At 42.5% G+C, this 15,873-nt stretch overlaps 1 protein-coding gene across 7 annotated transcripts in view; it reads right to left on the bottom strand.

Annotated features, from left to right (window-relative positions):
* The window catches only part of PRKAG2 (protein kinase AMP-activated non-catalytic subunit gamma 2), a 213,367-nt gene that overhangs the window by 39,266 nt on the left and 158,228 nt on the right, over window positions 1-15,873 (bottom strand). For 6 of the 7 annotated variants that reach the window (XM_032098701.1, XM_032098710.1, XM_032098718.1 and 3 more), the window contains one exon: window positions 8,068-8,149. In XM_032098701.1, the coding sequence (XP_031954592.1) occupies window positions 8,068-8,149 (82 nt within the window). Of the gene's footprint in view, window positions 1-8,067; window positions 8,150-8,416; window positions 8,513-15,873 lie in introns of those variants that run through there. The other variant, XM_032098748.1, reaches the window with a different exon arrangement.

Raw genomic sequence — 15,873 nt, forward strand, 5'->3', positions numbered from 1 at the left:
TGATCCCTCCTAAATACCATAGCTAAACTGCAGCTCTCCCCAAAGTTGACCTTCCTCTGAGCTGACACGACATCCATACAGAACAGCACTGGAGTTTTTGAGGGGTTCTTTTTGCTTTATTTTTTTTTCAGGAACTGACTCAAAATTATACTAGAGAAATTCAAGCAAGACTATGGCAGGAGAGATCCATGCAACTGCTTGTGTAGAGCAGAGCATTCACCTTCTGCACTCCGGCATTCACAGACTTCTGTCAAAGGCAGCCACACAATCCCTTTCCCCGAGTGATCCCGCTCCATCCTGAACCGGGTCGAAGCATTAAAGTCTGTCCTACAACCCATCCTACAGTAACTATGCTGGAAGTCAGAATACTGTTTCAAAGCTCTTATAGGAAGAGTTTATATCCATTTATTCTTGTGCCGATGCTGTTCTTCATCTAATTTCCCTCCCTGGTGTTCACCCCCTTCCCATCCCTTACAAGATGTTTTCATACACACAGTGTTACCACATCCCTTCTTGGCTTTCCTTCTACTGAGCTAAGTGAGCAAAGCCTCATGTTTTCCTCATAAATGGCCTTTTTCTGTTTGCTCCCTTGTCCAGCATCTCAGACATCTTTTTTCTCTCTGTCTTTAAATGATCAGATATTCAAAATAAGCAGCAAAAAAGGATACCACAGTGTGAGGGAACGGTACAAAAGAAATCCTTTCTGATTCTGTTTCTTAAAATGCCCAGTGTCAGAATGAAACATTCCATCACAATAAAAAGAGAAAATAAAAATAATATCGTAAAAATAAAATATACTAAAAAAACCCAACAAAACAAACCCCAATACAACTTAAGAAACACCCTAAAAAAAGGCAAAAGAAAAATCACATCACAAGTAAAACCACTGGTCTATAGCACAGGCAAATTGCTTTTTAGACAAAATGTAGGAGCGCCATTAACTTCTGCCACAGTCAAAATTGGTAAAATCACCCAATTGGTTCACTGAAACTGTAAAATCCATAAAAAATTCAGCAGAGGAGGAAAGAACCTAAAACCAAGTTAGTTTTACTCAAATAGTATTCAGAAGCTACCTTGAAGATATCCACATCATACTCAAAAACCTTTTAGGTGTGGTCCACTCTTAAGACAAGGTTATTTAAGCTTTCCAAAGCTCCATCCAGATGCCAAGCTGGATGCCTAAAAGACAAATTTGACTTTGCTCTAACATAGCTGGGCTTGTATTAAACTGCTTGGGCTTTATGTTAATCCCAGCCATTAGTGCAACCCTTCCACAGAAGGATTTCCCCCTGAATTGCCAGGTTTTCCATTTGTCAGTCTTCTTTACTCATAGAAGAGCCAGAGTAAAGCCTACCACAACAGGCATCCAAGGCAAACAGTCCCAGTATGGAGAGGAACATTTTGCTTCAAGATAAAAGAACTGTTCAGAAAAACAGTGCCATCAGCTCCTGTACTTACTCTGGAAATGCTGCATTTCAAACTTATCTACTTCCCCAAACCCATCCAATGCTAATACAGTTGTACATTCTGGAAGCTAAAAATACTCAAATCAACGAAGTACCTGCAGACAGATTGTTGCTACCCAAAGATCAAGCTCCTAACAAAAAGCAGAAATGGCATCAGTGTCATGACTTCAGGCTCCAAATGCTGTGATCATGCACCCTTCAGTTATCAAAACCACAGTGCACATTACAAAAAAAGTCCTATCTTACAGAACACCCACATCTGCTGCAGATGATTAATAAGCAGAAACATTTCTTATGCTTGTTTAGCAACAGTTAGATTGAGCCAACTGATGCAAATATTCTGCTGTCATTCCTGTCACACTGGCATTATTACAGTTTGAACCAAGTCACCTCCATTCAGAACTCAGCCATGCCCCAAGGCAGTAGGTTTTCCAAGAGCACTGACTTGATCAGGTTAGCCAAATTTAACAGCACAGGGTATCAAACCACCAAGACAGTTACCTGTTTCATCTGTACTGCCCTGCCCACATACATGCAGGGCATTAAAGAAGTCTACTGGATACAACATTGGAAACCACCCCCTAGGAAGTTTCTTAAGGGAAGGGCTCTGTAGTCACCGTTCTCCATCCTGGTAGTGCTCAGCAAAGCAGTCAGAGACAAGTAACAAACAGCATTCTGGAGTCACCTACAAGGCCACACTGACACTGTCACATCACATCTTCCAGGTCTATCCTTGCTCAAGCCCAAGACACTGTGAACTCAATACCTCCCAACCAGGAAATTGAGATGATATTGGCCAAAGACTTCAACCTCCTATCAAGCAGTTGCTTACCAGCTGTGACAGCCCCACTATCAAACCTAGCAGCTTCTGGACCAGCAAAGCTCTTGCCAGAGTTGATGCTGGCCCTCATCTGGTGCACACAGAAGTGACAACACCAGCAGGAGTGGCTGGTAAAGGTGACTGTAAATCAGTACTTGTCCATCAGACACTAACACATATGCATAGCCTGAAGCAGCAATATCATCCAAGTAGAAGAGAACACCTTGTTGTCCCAATATTTCTCAGGGATAGCTGCTGGCCAACAATGGCTTTCACTCAGAAGATAATGTTTGCAAATCATGCAGGTGCAACACTGGCTAGACACAATCAGCCCCAAGACTTCCTGTAAAACTGTTCTCAGTTCCCTGCAGCTTTGCCAAAGCAATTACATGGAATCTCTGCCATGGTAAGCATTTTCTAGGAAGTCTCAGCCAGAATGGCTTCACTGTTTCCACAAAAAAGTTAGGGAAAATACATGTTTTGACCACATTAAAATTTTATGAAAGCTTTCTCATCAAGAAGCTCCTGCAACCCTCAAGACCCAAAGCAGAGATTTGAAGCATGTCCTATGTATCTTTTGCTGAACTAAAACATCACTTCCTAGATGGGTAAGGCTTAAAAATTTTTGCTTCCTGAGGAAGACTGCAAACTTTAGCTGCTAAATGGATTTCCTAGTCAAGACAGAGTAGGGCTTTCCTCACTGTAAGGCTAAATACCATGTTAAGAATAAGACAGTTGTATCTTCTGTAGGAGTAGGAAAACAGGACTGTTTGGAGACAGTGTGCACTGGGCTCACATGAACCCCCTGCAATACTTGCACAAGATAAAGACTCTTGTGTGGATCACAGAACAGCCTTCACTGAAGACAACAAACTTTCAATAGCTTCTCTTGCACTGCTCAATAAAGTTTTATACTTTTAATTATGTATCACTTTATACATAATTTTCACCTTTAAACTTTGAGGATGGAAATCTCCTGGAGGGAAAAAAAAAAAAAGTATGATGTTACTATATAGCCAACTGGAAGGCAAAGGACAAGGTTGCCTAGGACGGTGGAGCACTTGACCATGATTTCTTGCATAAACGAATAAAGCTGAACATCTGAATACTCCACATATGTTGTTCTTTAACTACTTTGGAAAGTAGATCATAGGAAAGATTTTATGAATCTACTAATACCAATTATCATCTCTGCTTAACAATTTCTTACTATTCACTCAGGATTCTAAACTACGGAAAACTTAATACAAAACATCCCCTTATCACTATCACCGTGTCCCCTGGTATCTCAAAGCACATCTTGTGGGTAAAATGCTGTTTCTATGTGCCAGAGAGCATCAGCTGTAACAATCACATAATGAATGTTTATTGGAAATTAATTACAGTTGCAAAACAATGGCTTAACTTTACCACCTCCTAACCCAAGCACTTGATCCTTCAGTCTTAAGAAGGAAACAAAACCCAACCTGCCTATTAACATGCATTTTATTACAAGCTTCTTTTAATTATTTTTGGCCCCAGAGTGACATCTATTTTCATACCTTGATTCAGATATTCACTCGACAGCGGGAGGCCGGCAGGCAGGAAGAGCTCAAGAAACTACTTTTAATAAGACACAGTAAGAAAACCCACAGAGCAGGGAAGGAATGACCCCAGACACAACAGCAGTGAAGAGAAGATGCAATTACTGGTGAAAGTCTATTTCAAAGGACAGCCAGAAAGGAGCAGGTAACAGGAGAGATGCATGATTCAGGGAGAGTGAGATGAAGGCCAGAGCATTCCTAGGAGAGATTCCACTCTAATGCCAACTGTTTATCCAATGTCTAAATGCTGCTTGTGCAACAATCCAAACAAGTAGAGCGTTCAAGAAGGAGCACATCGGTCCCATGACGCTGATGCTACAACTGCTGCACACACTCTGCAGAATTCCCTTTTTCCAGACTAGGAACTGAGCACAGACACAGCGTAACCCTGCAATTAAATTAACTCAGTCTGCAGAAAACACCTCCAAAAAGGGTTTGCAGATGCTACAGAAAAGTAGTTAACTCTGCTTTCAGCAGCTACTACTTAATTACTCAACGTGAGCAGAAGGAAGAGCTTAAAATGGGTAAGAGACAACATTGCAACAAAACTGGTTTCCAAAATAACATGCTAAAACTATACCCACTGAATCAATACACCTGACAGGCATCCATTTGCTACTCTACCCTAGTTTCTCCTCTCACAGCACAGGTAGATGTTGGAACACAACCATTTATGGAATTCCAGCTTAACAAATTAAAGCTTGTAAGTGTAAATCATTAACTAAAGTCCTTTTTCATATGAGATCTTTGGAATAATTTCTCGTTGTCCTTTTCCAAGCTCATCATATCATCCATAAAAGAAAACCCAGAACCACTCCTGACACTTATCAGAAGCAGAAATAATCTTACTATAGAAACATTACTGCACAAACACTGGAGCTTAAGAAGAAAACCCATTATATGTATGAAGATAACCAGTTTTTGATAATTTATTACCTTCATGAGAGGTCTCAGCACTGTATTTCAGGCTACAATGAAAAACTCCACACCCATCAACAGGTAGCTCTCACACTTTTTGAAGAAATGTAGGTAGGTCATTCCCATCCAAGGAACGATGAGCAGGATGAGTTCAGACTATTTTACTCAAAGTTTTCTGTTTAAGCTGAGCACCCTTCAGTTAAAAAGAGACTCTGGACTTCTTACATGGGAGTTTTTCCTTTCCTGCTCTGACTGCTGCTTGCAGAAAGGTTCTTTAGGGAGCCCTAAATAAAATAAATATCCCTGGCCTATCCAGTCCTTCTCCTCTGTGCACATACTGAGCGTGCAGCCTGTTTCAGCCGTGGTGCATTGGAGCTGTTTAACATCATCTCACTCAGATACAGACTCACACATCACCCAAGCAACATTATGAAGCCAGCCCTAGACAGAACCAGTGACCCGCCCAGTAGGAAGTTATGCTGATCTTAGAGAGTTCAGCCAAATATATGAATATGTTTTAAGCAAAACACATGACCAGCACTTCTCTCTGCAACAATAACATCCTATCTAATACTGTCCATGCTAATTAGGTACCAACCAGTTTATATGCATTCTTTTTATATAAACAAAATTAAAACAGCTCTTCAATTGACAGCACTGTTTTATTTAGAAGTCACATCATCAGGCCAGACTCAGCATATTTCATTACAGTACTACATAGATCATAAATCTTTCTAGCACCATTTTTTTCAATTTCACTCTCTTAATTAGAATCCAAATTAAATGAATGCCTTCTGTCCTTTCACATTCTCATTTGTGTAACCTTTCAGGACAGGGACAAACAAATCCATTTCACATACCGGATGGCATTCAGTGCACACACTGAGCCTCATTTTTCAGCTCTTTTTATTAAGCTCCCTGTTTCAACAAAACTGCAGCATAATTTGATACACAAAATAGTTAGCAACTGTTGATGGATACAGAACTGGAAAGCTCACAAGAGCAAGTACTCCAAAGCCAGGAAAGCAGCTCCAAAACAAGTCTCAAATTTCTCATTCAACTCACAATTTTAAGTGTCAGAAGAGAAACTTTCAGTTTGACAAAAGATCCATCAGTTACAGTTTGGCTACAGCCACTTAATGAAACCTTATCAAGATTTCTAAGGTGTTTCTCAACTTCTGAGCACTTACCACTTGCCATCCAACAACAAAGTGAACATCTCAGATGTCATTTTACTCTCCCACCCCCAATATTAGCACAAATACAACGACAGCAACCAGTGCAAAAATTTAGGTCATAAAACAGGTACTGCAACTAAGCTGCCGCATTTCCAGCTGCATCTCGATTTTCTATGAGTCTCTTTCTCTGGGCCCTCTCACACAGAAGCACTCTGGGCAGCAGGGTTTGGTCTGACATTCACACTCTCACTTTTAGTCACATCCTAGGTTCTGAATACAGCACTCTACATCCTTTACACTTGGCTTTAAAATCAGGCCTAAAGCCAGGTTCTCATTTAGTGTGAAAGGCTAATAAGGTGACTGCTTCCTTTCAAAACTCACACCCTACTTTAAACTGGCCAGAGGTTTGCTATTAGACATGATCTTTTGACAGGCCCCTGAACTGCTCTCACCCACCCAGCATGAGCATCCGCAAAGCCTGCACTTTAGAGCTAAACGAATTAGGAGACAAAGCAAAACAGAAGCTTGAAAGTCAGAAAAAAAAAATCTGAAACTACTAAACTTTCTAAAGAATTCAGATTATTTTATTGCAGGGTTTTAGAAGACATGTAGATCTTTACTCTTATCAAGTGTCTCCACATAACCCTATGTTATACTTTTAAAAGTGCAAAAGTGTTTCAAAACTGAAGGTTTGTAGTTTCAGATTTTTTTTTAACCTAGAGATCCTTTCCAGATACTTACATTTGTAAGATGTTTAAAATAGATTTTAAAATGGCTTAACTATTAATGATTCAGCAGGTTTTAGGAACTTGTATCTCACAGTAGCAGGCTTTATGTAAAAATAAATAGATAAATCGGTAACTTTGTACCTCTCCATAAGCATAACATGAATGCCTAACCAAAAATAGTTAAACAGTGTGAGGAAAAAAACCCCTACAAGTTAGTACCAGATCCCCCCCACCAAATACTCATACTTAAGCATGTTCAAGATGCACAAAGGCACAAGCATTTCATTGCAATTCAAACTCTGCCTGGACTCCAAAAAAAAAAAAAAAAAAAAAAAAGGCAGCTCAAAGAATGCAATTGTTAAGAGCTTCCTTTTCTCTCACACAGAAAGATTAAAATAAAAGGTGTTACTTTTCCAGACCAGTCCCACAACTGCAGGCAGCATGCTAGTAACCAAGAAGCTGCCTTATTAGCATACAAGCTTAGATATATCTTCTCACAGAATGACTCAGCCTGCTATTTCCAAAGTTTTCCTTAAATATTTGTCCTACATTTTACAATAGGAGTTACCAACTACAGAAAAACACATCCCATGAAGTCTTAGCCACCTCACAATGCTGAGCATAGAGATTAAGCCATGCATCCACATTTGCATCCACTAAGCTAATCCTTTCTGAAAATGAAAGCTCGAGATATTCAACACAGATCTTTCAGAGGTAAAGTGGCTGCTTGGTGCAAGTTGGAGGAAAAAAAACATCCACGCTTTCCCACAGCACGGTTTGGTGCTTGCAAGAAGGAAAAACTTGCCAGGAGTTGCCCTGTGAAGCACAGCACACTCTGTCAGAACTGCAGCTCTTCAGAGCACAGCAAAGAACAGCCACAGAGCGCAGCCACATAAGGAAAATTCAGTGTACAGCTGCCGCTTTGAACAGATGTATGTGCTGCCATACGGAGTGGAAGCTTTAGTTGAAAGAGCTTTCCATCACTGCTCTCAAAGTCTATATTTGGTATCGCAGACGTATTCGAGGAGAACGGGTGTTTTACGGGGAGGAGGAGGTGTGGGTGCCATGAAGGCTGCGTTCCCCCGGAGCGGGACCCAGCCGGCGGCAGCCGCGGATCGGGCACGGCCCGGCGGCGGCACTGGCACAAAAGCGCCGCAACGGGAACGACACGGGCACAAAAGCACCGCAGCGGCATCGGGCTGTCTCCGCGGCCGGCGAGGCTGCGACCCGCCCCGCAAGGACACGGCCTGGGCACGGCGCATCCCCCGCTCCTCGCCGGGGATCCCCCGCTCCCGTGTCCCCGCCCGGACCCTGCCGGGCGCGTGGGTGTCCCCAGCCCGCCCCCGGCCCCCCGCTGCTGCCGTGGATTTTTACCTTCATCTTCGAGCTCTAGTTTCTCCAGCATCCCTTCGGAGGCGGCCGGGAGCTGCGAGGGAGCCGGAGCCGCTGCCGCCGCCTGCGGGAGGGAAGAGAGGAGAAGGAGATGAGCATCCAGGCGCGGACTCACCGGCCCCGCGGCGGCATCGGGCGGGGAGTGGTAGCGCGGAGCGGGCGGAGGGGAGGGAAGGCGGGACGGCGGCTGCTGCCCCTCGGCCTCCGCACACGCTGCCGCTCGCACACACCGCGGGGGGAGGAACCGGGGGGAGGAACCGAGGCTCGCCCTCCCCCAGCCCATGAACCCCCGGGTGAAGCCCCGGGCTCCCCCCGGGCTCCCCGGCCGTGCCTCCTGCGGGCGCCGCCTCTTCCCCGCTCGGCGGGAGCGGCTCCCCAGGCGCCCGTTCGCAGGACGGCGCTTCCCGCCACGCCTCGCTGCTCCCCCCTCCCCCCGGCGGAGCGGTTGGTACGTTCCGTTTTGCTGCAGTCAAGCCCGTTGGTCAGCGGCGGGAGGGGGAAGGAGCTACCACTTCCGCGTGGAAAAAGGAGGGCGAGGAGGGGGAGGTTTAGTGCCCTGAGAGCTCTGCCGAGGCCGCTGTCTCTCACATCCCGTTCCTCAGGCTCGGTTGTTCTCCGGGCTGCTCTGGACTAGAGGAGTGCGAGAGAAGGTGAAGCGGGGGAAACCCTTCTCTCCCCCCGCTAGTGGGGATTGGTACGCTCCCGCGCGTTCACCTGCGAGGCAGCGGCGGGGAAGCGGACGGTTCCACTGCCCCCCGGGGGGTGTAGGGGTGTTGAGCGGGTTTCCCCTGTGTGTGACGGGAGCTCCCGCAAGTGCGCCGAGCCGCTATCCCGCTCCTGGGGTGCCCTTTATCCCGGGATACCCGGTCTGTCCCGGGGTACCGCCATCCCGGGGTCCCCGCTCTATCCCGGGATACCCCCTCTATCCCGGGGTGTCCTCTTTGTCGGGACACCCGCTCTATGTCGGGATACCCCTCTATCCCGGGATACCCGCCATCCCGGGGTACCCTCTATCCCGGGGTGTTCCCTATCTCGGGATACGCGCTCTGTCCCGAGGTGCCCTCTGTCCCAGGGTACCCGCTCTATCCCGGGGTACCCGCTCTGGGCACGGGCGCGCTCGTTCCCATTTAAAACAATTCCAGATTAAGTTACAATTCAAGATTAGCCCGAATGTCGGCGTCTCCCGGGTAGGCGGCGCGGCTCTGCCCTCCCAAAGCCGCCCTGGCAGCAGAGACTGAAGGACGAGGTTCACACCACGGGACGCTTCCGTTTACGAGGGATGGGATTTACTGCCCCCAAATCTGCATCAGAGCCCCTAAGCCAGGCTACGGCAGAAGCAAGGGAAATAAGAAAATATTCGAAATAGATTCGTCATTTACATTTATTTTGACGGTGAGGTGTGGTAAGCTTTAGCTGGGCTTCCTTAACTGTAATGAGCAGGTCCCCACTGGCTTCTTAGGAAGCTCAGCACGACCAGTTCAGGCACAGATGCTGTAGAAGGGGATAAACAGATTATTTCTTTGGCAATAGCAGCAGATCTTGTGGGCAGACACACATGGATGGTACTCCAAAGGAGTCACAGGAGCCATCAGGGAACATTTTAAACCTACTCGTCCCAAGGGGAAGCTCACATTTCAAAAGTTCAGCAAGCCCTTCAAGGAGGGAAGGTTGATTAGACCTAGGACAGCACAGTAATGTGCATAAAACGCAGGGAAATATGAAAGATAATGAAAATAAAACTATGATGGGGAGCGAGTGCCAAAATTTATGGGAAAACAGAAAGCCGTCTTGTAATTTCTCAAGTCCAGTGAAGCTTCAAGCAAGAAAACTAACTGTTGGTGACAGCTTTTTTCTTTTCCCAAGCTGCCTCTTTCTAAGGACACTTCTAAGGATATATGAGGAAGTTAACAACAGCCAGTTCTTCTTTACTGTAAAGATCCTTTGAAAATAAAATTCTGGAGTATTTCATTCATAGGTGTATTTTTAAGACACTTATAGGATTTCAGTAAATGTTCTAACTGACCACTCACACAAGATACCAGAGCAGTTCATATTAATTTATAATATTTTCAGCCTACTAATCAAAATGCTTTGGAAGCTTTTAATTATCTCTGTGAGCTAGCTGTAACAGCTCTAAATTAATTATCTTCCTTATCGTGTACCTTGATAGTGATAAGAATTTTTAACATCATTTCCTAACCAAAGGAAGAGAAGAAGATGACCTATCTGATTGGAAATAACTGCCTTGATTTTGTTTATTTATTTTTTTTTTATTTACTCCCCATAATTATCTAGTAAGCACTAGCCATGAGGAAATGTAGCTGGAAGTGACACTGAGACTTGAAAGGTGTGCATTGAATTTCACCTGCTACAGAACATGATATGTTCATAAGAAGTCAGTTAAGCCTACACTGTGCTGTGAACCTCAGAGCTCACTGCAAGATTGGGGTTTTACAGTGGCAGAATCTACATCCAGACCAAGAGTACTATGAGAAACTCAGCATAATAAAAATACAGTAATTTAATATACAACAGAGATTTGTAATGGAAACATGTTGTACCATCCACACTGCTCAAAAAAGAAACCCAAAGGAAATGGAGAACTAAAGGCTGAAACCCCATCCTTCAATGTGCCTGCAGTCTCACGATTTGTTTAAACCAATTTTGGCACAAGCTGCTGATCATGGCGTTCCTCTTGCTCCTCGCTTTGCTTTCTGGCTCCTTTTGGCTTGTAGGCAACACAGTGACTCAGAACAGGAAACTGATGCAGCTGAAAACCAAAGGGACTAAAAGAAAAGATTGGGTTTTATCCAGATCAGCTCCTGATCCAACTCACTGTTTAGTTGTATCAGCACTGGCACACAAATTGTCTAGGGCAGGAGTGACAGTGGGACCACACCTTCTGGGAACAACCCACTCTTAAGTCAGCCTAAATCATGGTCAACACACTGTCCTGTTCGTTGTGGACAGGATTAGACAAATTAGAAGATCTTTTCAACAGTATTGTCTCTATACAAACTCCTTCTGTAATTTTACACAAGGATTACTGGGTAAAGATAAAGAAAAAATGTTTCCTTAAAAGGACCTGTAATTTCCAGTAGGGTGATATTATATATTGCAACATTTCCTACCTGGGTTTTCTGTGCCTATTTGTTCTACTGCCACAGAAGGTTTCCCTTAACTATAACCAAGGGATTTATCCAAATTATACTTCAAAAATTTGATATCAGAGTGTATCAGGTAACCCATTTTAACTGTTTGAGATACCCACTGCAACAGGACGGTACACACTTGTATCCTAAATACTGCCAGGCAACATAAATGCTAGAGAGAAAAGTTAAGAAGAGAAATATGTGCAAACCCAAAACTGCCTGAATACATTTTTTGTTTGCCACATTTTTACAGGAATGCTATTTATGCCAAAAAACCCCCACAGACCTACAACACAACCTTAATACAGCAGTGGCATCAATCTTTGTAGAGACAAAGTAAAACAATTCATGGTTGATACAACAGCAAAAGTCATAAAAGGTAGATGTAAACAAAAGAGATTTTAAGATTTCTGGGAAGGCTGGAATGTAAATTTTAATTGGTAACTGCTTACTTTGGCTGTTTTCTTTAGCTTCCTAGGGTAAAGGGAGTGAGGAGTGACTAATACTCTGTGGAAGTAAAATCAGTCCTGTAAATTATAGATGCACTTATAATGAATACATTAAAGCTTATCTGATAATCTCTGTTTCTTTTTTCTGATAATCTAGGAGTCCTTTCAGTCCTGTGTCCTACTGAAGGAACATCATTCTTTATCATAAGAACATGCTAAGTATTTAAGCCATGGTTCAGGGACGTGAACCCTGATTAACATCAGCAGATCATCATTTTTTATATAGTTTCCTGTCATCTTGCCCTACACTCTTTGGTGTAACTTTGATTCCAGGATGTGTAAGAGAACAACTACCCCCATTTCAAGCAGATAAAGGGAAGAAGGATCATCATTAACAGCCAAGGTGTGCACCCAAAGCCAAGGCACTCTCAGTCTCTCTAATGACAGGCTGGAAGTGCTGAGGGGAGCAGATGCAGTGTGAGTTCACTGGACTTTTGACACTTGCCTGACACACACACAAGCAAACCAGATTGTCTGGGTGAAACAACTGCTAAAGGTCACAACAATATTCTCAAGGAAGGTACTAAGATTTCTTTATCTAACTGGAAGGGTTTAAGAGAGGGTTCCACAGAGGTCTGTGTTCTGTCTAATATCATTCAGTGTTTCCACCGATGGCTCGATGAAGAAATAATGAATAATCTGACCACATTTTCAAATGACTCACAGTGACTCAGTGGTAAAAGAAGCTGCTCTTTTAGGGACAGCCCTAGAACTTGAAATAATCTTGAAAATTGCTGCAGTGCTTTGAAAAACAGGATGCACTTTAATATGGGTAAGTTGTGTGTGGGAATAAAAATAAAATGGGAAAGGACTGACTTTCAGAAGTCATGCAAGGAAAAGACCTGGGAGTGAAACTAAATGTGAGACTACAATGTCAGTTTCTTGGAAATTAAAAAAAAAAAATCACACTATTTACAAATGTGTTAAAGGTAAGACATGGAGCATCTGTTCTACACATTCCCTGGTTAGATGCCAGCTGGGATACTGCATTCAGTTTTAGGGATTAAACTGAAGAATGAACTAAGTCTAAAAAAAGGAACAGCAATGACCTAGGTGTTCAGAAAACATGACCTGTAAAGAAGAACTTGAAAACATCCCAGTTTCTTCATCTACAAAGGCAAAAAAAAAAAAAAAAAAAAAAAAAAGAAAAAAAAGAAGACGGAAGGAAAATACCTCAACAGTCTCCAAACATGATGTGTTTTTGCAAGAAGAAAAATGATTAATTATCTTCTGCGTCCACTGGTTATGGGATGAGAAGTTATCTACTTAGCCTTTAGCAAAGAATTCTTAGGTTGGACTTTGGGAGAACTTTCTGAATGCAACAGAAGTGAAGCACCAGCATGTTTTGCTGAAAAAAACTCTAAAATCTTCATCACAGGAGGATTAATAGGCTAAAAAAAATCTCATTTTTTCATTATTATTTCCATATAGTTGATTGTGTTGATGGGGGAAAATGAATTTTTAATGTCCCTTCCAGACTTGGTTTTTTTTTTTTATTTTCTATATTTGTCCAATCTTTAGAAAAATATTTATAGTCTTAGTATGATAATTCAATGAGAATTCTTTATATGTACGTTATGTACAAAAACCAGTTTACTAAGCATCTAATACAAATGTAAATTTTCTTTTTCTCCCTCCCTTCAAAAAAGTAGCCTTAATCCTGAAAGAGAAAAATTCTAAAGCAAATGTTGTCTGAGTACTAATAAAGATTACATATTGGTCTTTGGTGACTAGGTAGGAATAGAATGAATAACCTAAAAAAAGAAATGCTGCTGCAAGTCACAACTCTGTGTGGAACAGACTTACTCAGGCATTGCAACAAAAGTGTTACCTGTGCTTTATTTAGAAATAGGCATTTCCAGGTAAATTCAAGGCTGCCTTTCTCTTTCCTGATGGCTGAATATGGATATGCTGGGGTGCCACCTGCACAGCTCAGCAGTAAAACTGAATGCCCTTCCCAGCACTTCAGAAAAAAAAAAGCTACTTACCTTATAAAACCTAATGGATTGAAGAGCAACAGAAGGAATTCCCATCTAAATGCAAATCAAGGCAAAGCCATTTTGAATGCAAGAGTAAACTACGAATGGTAATTTTCCCACCATTTGCTACTGCTCCGTACTACAATTACAGTTCTACACAACTGAAGTAGTTAACAACTCCTCTCCTGATGAACTGTCAAAGAACAACTTACCATTTTTCCCAAATGTATGTCATAAATATGTTTATTCTCTTGCAATCTGTGCAAAATTAATTTAGAACACTTCCTGCTTATTTTTGGTTTACTTTAGCCTGGTTTGTGAAGTGGAAAAGGACAAGTTATTGGAGAGAAAAAGTTTTCATCTGCTGGTTAAACTGTAAATTAAACTCCTACTTGTTTTTTGCTATAGTGTGGTAACTGATACCGGTGGGTTTATGACAGCTGAGAACACTTTAATCAGTGAGGCTGAGGTCAGGATCCCAGCTTGGATCCCTTCTGTATTTGAAAATGCCACCTGTGTGGTACAAATGCTGACTGGAGTGGCAGTCCCTGAGTCTGTGGGGTGTTTGAGGATACGGTCCCAGCACAGAGCTCCGGGTCTGGTCTGACACGGAGTCCTCTTCATCTCAAAAAGCTCAGAGTGAACAAAGCAGCTGAGCAGGAACTGTAGTTTCTACCTTTTATTCTAAAGAAAGTCTGCTCCAGCACCAAACAAACCAGTAAGGAAGGGGATGCTTCATACAAAATACTGGATTCGGGTTTTTATTTCCCATATCCAGAAGGAATGCAATAAAAATTGCTTTGGTCTTAAAAGGCTTTTGAAATATTAAATGCTCTACTCACGTCAGTGCATACTGTGTGTAATGAAGGTGGCTCAGATTTTACAATTTGTTTAGAACAGGGTAACCAAGCCCCATTAAAAAGCCTGTCACTGACAATGTTCCCCACTGGATCCTTACTGGATTCAGCTGGGTGCTCTGTCCCTAATCTGAGAGGCCCTCGACGAATTAGGGGCACACCTGTCCTGCAGCAGATATGAAAGTGAGGGAGCAAGAGTATCTAGTCTAAATGTATTTCTAGTATTTACAGTGGGGCTGAAAAAGCTCTAATGATTTCATTTCGAAACAGCTCAGACAGAGTCTACCATTGGATAAGAACTCTACCCTGAAAGGATTTTTTTACTTCATCCCAATATCATCAGAATATGACTCACACAGTGATCCAAAGCAGGAGCCTTTTGGCATGGAATACAGAAGAACTGTATATTGCTTTTACATTTTATAATGAGCCTCCTGCTACAGGTATCCTCCCACATAACAGTAGCTATGATATTAATTACTTTACAGAGTTAATTGTTAGTGATAAGCAGTTAAGGATCTTTAGCAGGTCAAATGGGTAACATAAATGGAACAACAATAAATTTTAGCCAAATCATTAATAATAAAAAAAAAAAAAAGGAAATTTGGAGTGCATTCTGCACAAGGAAAGATGATGAAATGGACAATATTCTTTTCTACTGATTCCCCACTGCAATACTGAGTATTGAAATCTCCTTACCCTGGAGATACGTGAAATGAACGTGCAGAGAGATTTCACATTTTTAGTGGTGAGCCCTGCCTAAATATTTCTGTATGGAAATGAACTTGCATTTTAATCCCAGTGAGTTTTGTTCCTGACTTAATTGAGAACAGAAAAGATTTACAAAACTTCCTTTGATCTAACACCAGAAACAACCTATTTTACACACAAACAGTGTCCTCCAGCACCTCAGTTTAAGGCAAAAAAAATGGTCCCAGTGAGAGAAGAGTTAAGCACTTCTGAAAAATAAACTTCAAAGAAAGGAAAATATGAAGGAATAGACTAGATCCCAAGCGAAATTCTTAGAGAGAAGTCAAGGCAGGAGTGGAGAAGAGTCAGGATTTGTTTACATAACCTCTAATCTGTAGCTGTGTGTCTGATCCTGTATCACTCTGCGACTCAGCTAAGGTGGAGTTTTGAGTCAAGAATATCAGAGGCATTCTCTAGACAAGCCCTTGTGGCCAGCATTCCTTCCTCAGATTACTCATGTTGAGTATAGGTGGAGTCCAAATCAAAATTATCAATGTGACATGTTATTAATCAAACAGCCCAACAATTTAAATCCTGTCCT

The sequence above is a fragment of the Corvus moneduloides genome, chromosome 1, assembly GCF_009650955.1.
Source record: "Corvus moneduloides isolate bCorMon1 chromosome 1, bCorMon1.pri, whole genome shotgun sequence".
Lineage (NCBI taxonomy): Eukaryota > Metazoa > Chordata > Aves > Passeriformes > Corvidae > Corvus > Corvus moneduloides.